The sequence below is a fragment of the Morone saxatilis genome, unplaced genomic scaffold, assembly GCF_004916995.1.
Source record: "Morone saxatilis isolate NCDOM2014 unplaced genomic scaffold, NCSU_SB_2.0 Contig22, whole genome shotgun sequence".
Lineage (NCBI taxonomy): Eukaryota > Metazoa > Chordata > Actinopteri > Moronidae > Morone > Morone saxatilis.
The window spans coordinates 14,709,045-14,713,441 of NW_023339785.1; the positions used below are offsets into that span (position 1 = coordinate 14,709,045).

General features: G+C 42.5%; 1 protein-coding gene across 1 annotated transcript; it reads right to left on the reverse strand.

The window, feature by feature from the left end:
* Positions 1–6: 6 nt before the first annotated feature.
* LOC118333309 (protocadherin alpha-4-like) lies at positions 7–1,533 on the reverse strand (the record flags this gene model as incomplete). Its single annotated transcript, XM_035668889.1, has 1 exon — positions 7–1,533. A coding segment is annotated over exon 1 (1,527 nt), but the record flags the coding sequence as incomplete, so codon positions are not given.
* Between the last annotated feature and the right edge of the window lie 2,864 nt (positions 1,534–4,397).

The following is a 4,397-nucleotide window of genomic DNA, read 5'->3' on the forward strand; positions in this document are numbered from 1 at the left end:
TCCAGTCTCTGAGTTGATGTTTACAAATGTTGAAATCGGAAAATCTTTCGGATAATTATCCATTAAAGAATAAGTCAATTTAGCATTTTCAGTTGCATCTGCATCCTCTGCAGTTGTCCTTGTGATAATATCTCCCACTTTACTATTCTCTCTCACGTAAATATTAATGTTGGCTTCTGGGAAACGGGGCGTGTTGTCATTAATATCAGAAATCTGCACGGTGATTACAGCAGTGCTATAAAGAGGCGGACTCCCCTCGTCGGTAGCAGTAATGGTTACATTGTACTCTGAAACAATCTCTCTGTCAAGGAGACCGCCCACTGTCAAAGAGTAATAGTTTTTGTAATTTGACTTTAATGTGAAAGGGACCGAGTCTTTAATTTTACAACTGAGAAGGCCATTTTGCCCTCCATCTTTATCCGTCACAGTCACCAGAGCAACAACTGTTCCAATTTCCGCACTTTCCTTTACTGGACTCATGAGTGAAGTTATAGAGATTTCCGGTGCATTATCATTAACATCAATAACCTCTACCAGCACTTTAGAATAACCACTGCGAGGGGAAGCGCCTTGATCTGTTGCTTGTACTCTTAATTCATATGCATTGCTTTCTTCGTAATCCAATTTAGCATTTACAATGATTTCACCGCTTTCAGGAATGACAGTAAATTTTCCAGCAGAGTTCACATTTCCTCTTTTCATTAAAGAATATCTGATGTCCGAATGTGGACCTTCGTCTAAATCGGTTGCATTTAGTTTCAATATTGTTGTACTTATTGGTACATTTTCGCGTACTCTTACTTTATAAAGCGACTTGCTAAAGGCAGGCGTGTTATCGTTAACGTCTATCACATTCACAAGGATCTGCATGGTGCCAGATTTTGCAGGTTTTCCTCCGTCTACAGCGGTTAATGTTAGTTTAATAATCGGCTGTTTCTCTCGGTCTAAAGCTTTCTGCAGCACTAACTCAGCAGACACACCGTGTTCTCCACTACTCACATCTATGGAGAAATGCTCGTTGGGACTTAACTTGTATGTTTTCACTGAATTGCTGCCTGTGTCTGCATCTTGGGCTATTGGGAGCGGATACCTCTCTCCAGATGAAGAAGACTCGGAGATATTAAACACATGGATTTGCTCGAGGAATGACGGTGCATTATCATTTATGTCAATAATGATGACCTCAATGCGATAAATATTCATAGGGTGGCTCAATAGTCCCTCTATATTTAAGGAACATTTAGGTGAATTCGGACAAAGCTCTTCTCGGTCTATCCTTTCGTTAACAAACAAAGCTCCTGTCCTTAAATTTGCCTCGAAATATTTCTTACTGTATCCTGATACAATCCGAAAGCCCCGTTCCTCCAGCTGCTGTGCATTGATGTTTAAATCCTTAACGAGATTCCCCACCACTGTGCCTTTGTCCACCTCCTCGGAAACGGAGTACGAAATCTGAGCTGCAGACCAGTCAGATAAACAAAGAAGAATGGCGCACAACATCCATACGGCCTCTCTATATTGTTGACGACGCATCCTTTCCGTTTAGATAAGAAATTCAGGCAAAAAAACCGCCATTCATCCACAAAAACATGACAATATCCAAAAGACAGCCAATCTCTCTTCATATAGGGACCATCTTTCAAGATGAAGTGGTTTACTAAGCCAGCCCCTACGAAATGTACAGGCTGTTTCTTCCTTCGCCGACAGTGGAGGAGGAGTTTTAGGTCATTAATGAACACGATTGAATGTGTGGTCTCGAGCGACATCTTGCGTTCCTCTAATAGACCACAGTGGGTACTTTACCAAACACACTTCATGAGTTAGAATCTTTTCTTAAACAATACACCAGGAATGTATGATTGATGATCGGTTTCGTGAACTCTTATTGTTTTTTTTGTTGCAAAAACAACAACAGTAAGATCAGTGGAAGAAGCCAACAGAGTAAACTGTACAGAGGAACACTATAACTGACAAGAGGGACGATGATATATTGATGATTGCCAAATAAAGGTGATTAATTGAATTATTACATTAATGACAGTATGACTGTTCCCAGCTTTAAAAAAAATATATTTTTAGTTTTACAAACCAGATGCTCAATTAGGACAGAACTCCTCGTTTCCTTTCTCAATATTTTACTAGTGTGCAATATTGTTGTTGATATCTATAATGCTAAACGTCATGGCCGTATAATTCAAAAATGTTTAGTCGCTTTATATATAAACATGTTTTGTATGGCTTTCTAAATGTGTAGACCCACCGACAAACTATGGCACGTGTACTATAAACTCAACATAAGTGCGTGAAGTAGCGCATGTGTAAATGACAGAGGAACGCGGAGAGATATCAGCACCATGGAGAGCGCCTTTCCCATTCAGTGGCGTGTGAGAGTATTAAAACTGTGGCTATATGCAATCTATGGATCTTTTGATGTTGCCAGACAGTTAATAATAATGATTCACTACTGTCACTGCTGAAGGGAACCACATTTCGACCACCTTTTGTATTCCAAACACCGAGGTGTAATTGCAGTATTATTTGCACGTTTTTACTCTAGGCTTAAAGCGGCTAAACCAATAAATGAGAAACAAAATGTGCATTGATTGATGATGTTAATTTATGTATCTTACCTTCTCTTTGTTGGGTAAAGTCTGAGTTCTGGTAAAAGTGTCTCCTCCGTTAATACTGATCACGCTCAAGCCATTCTTACAGCGAAACGGTGCGGGAAAACTTACTACGCTCACTCTTCAACGGTCTCGAACTGAAACACACTCTTACTGCTGAGTAGATTAGAGTAGACCAGCTCCCTGTCAGGGGCGTGGGTGGTATCAGATCGGGGCGCTGTCTACTGCTGAAACTGTCTGTCCTGTGGCATGTTGACAGCTATTAAACTGATGCAGCTCGAGCAGAAAGATCCTGACACCTGAACACAAGGGAGATCAGCATATGTTCAGCGGTTAAATCAGAGAAGCTCTCCCTTATGGCCCAGTCTGAACTGATCTGGAGTCAGCTTGCCTTTCAACCATCCACCACAGCAATAGCACAGTAGCCAGACAGGGAGGGTTCTCCGTTATCACGAAACCCAGAACCACCAAGTGGGGTGAGCTCAGGTCATTGCTCACTCATCCTCGCTGCTTGCGAAAGCGCTCCGTTAGTCTGTTTGTTGCGTGTATGTATAGTCGGATCTCCCTGGTTGCTGTTCCGAGCGGAAAGAGGCTCGGTTCCGTGCGCGTCAGACAGGGCGTATATTAGATAAGCAGGCCGATTGTATTCCAGAGGGGGTTCCTGCGACGTCTATACAGCCGCGACTTGGTGTCCAGCATGCGAGTAGTCCCTGCTTTCAGCATAATACTGGGCTTATACTCTCTCCTTGTTATATCGAGCCGCTCAGAATAGAGGCGCGAGAATCGGTTGGCGTTATGCAAATATTCATCCAGGAGTCCAAAAACAGCTTCACAGTCACGTTGCGCTGTCCTGCACCGGAGCAACACCAGAGTCTGTGCCTAACGTTTGTATAGCTGTGAGCGAGAGTGTTTTCAACTCCTCGTTCTAGTATAAGACAGAACTGCCGAGCTGACTATCGACTCCATCTCTAGAGTTGGTATCCATTGAAGCTATCTGTTGATGCTCTTCGTCTTGAGAACGATTAATTATAGTGGCTTATAGCGTTCGCCTTTTGCGTTTCATTCAAAGCTGCATTCTATACACGTCGTCAGGTGTAAATATAGTCACCGCCTCTTCTAATCTGCTCTATTCTCTTTTACTAAATAATTAATCAAAATATTCCAGGAATTAGGGAGAATTGTCATTGACGAAGGCAGAAACTTGAATACTAGATGAAAGCTAGGTCTCGACATAAGAGGATGTCCTTCAATTCTGCCGCTGTAATTATGCAGCAATGTTCACATTCTTATAATCTTGAAACACGCTCTGCGTACTATATGAGCCCGTCAAACACAAAGAATAATATTTTATACTGTAGTTTTTTTAATCTGAAAAGCTGCCGAGACTCCATTCTTTCAGTTCGCGTCAGCTACCATCGCTTCTTGCCCTATCTGTACGTCTGTCTGTCATTCCTATTGATAGTTCTACATTAGCAACAGCCGCGTGCCTAAATCCAGCATCCTCTTTGAGCTCGCACTCTTGAGTCTGGATGACCCGAGATTGTCCTGGAAGCCTACACTTGTCTATTTATCACTTATCCAATAAGCGACGTAAAGCGTTGCTGTGGTCATGATGCAAGAGAGCAGACGGGCGCCTTAAATGATCGCTCGGCTTAGAACAACGAATCTCGTGGATGCATGACTCTTTCGCATCGATATGATATTGCCTGTTTCACAGTACAGTCTGCCAGTATTATCGTTCACGGCCGCCGAATTTGCGATCAGGGAAAGCCG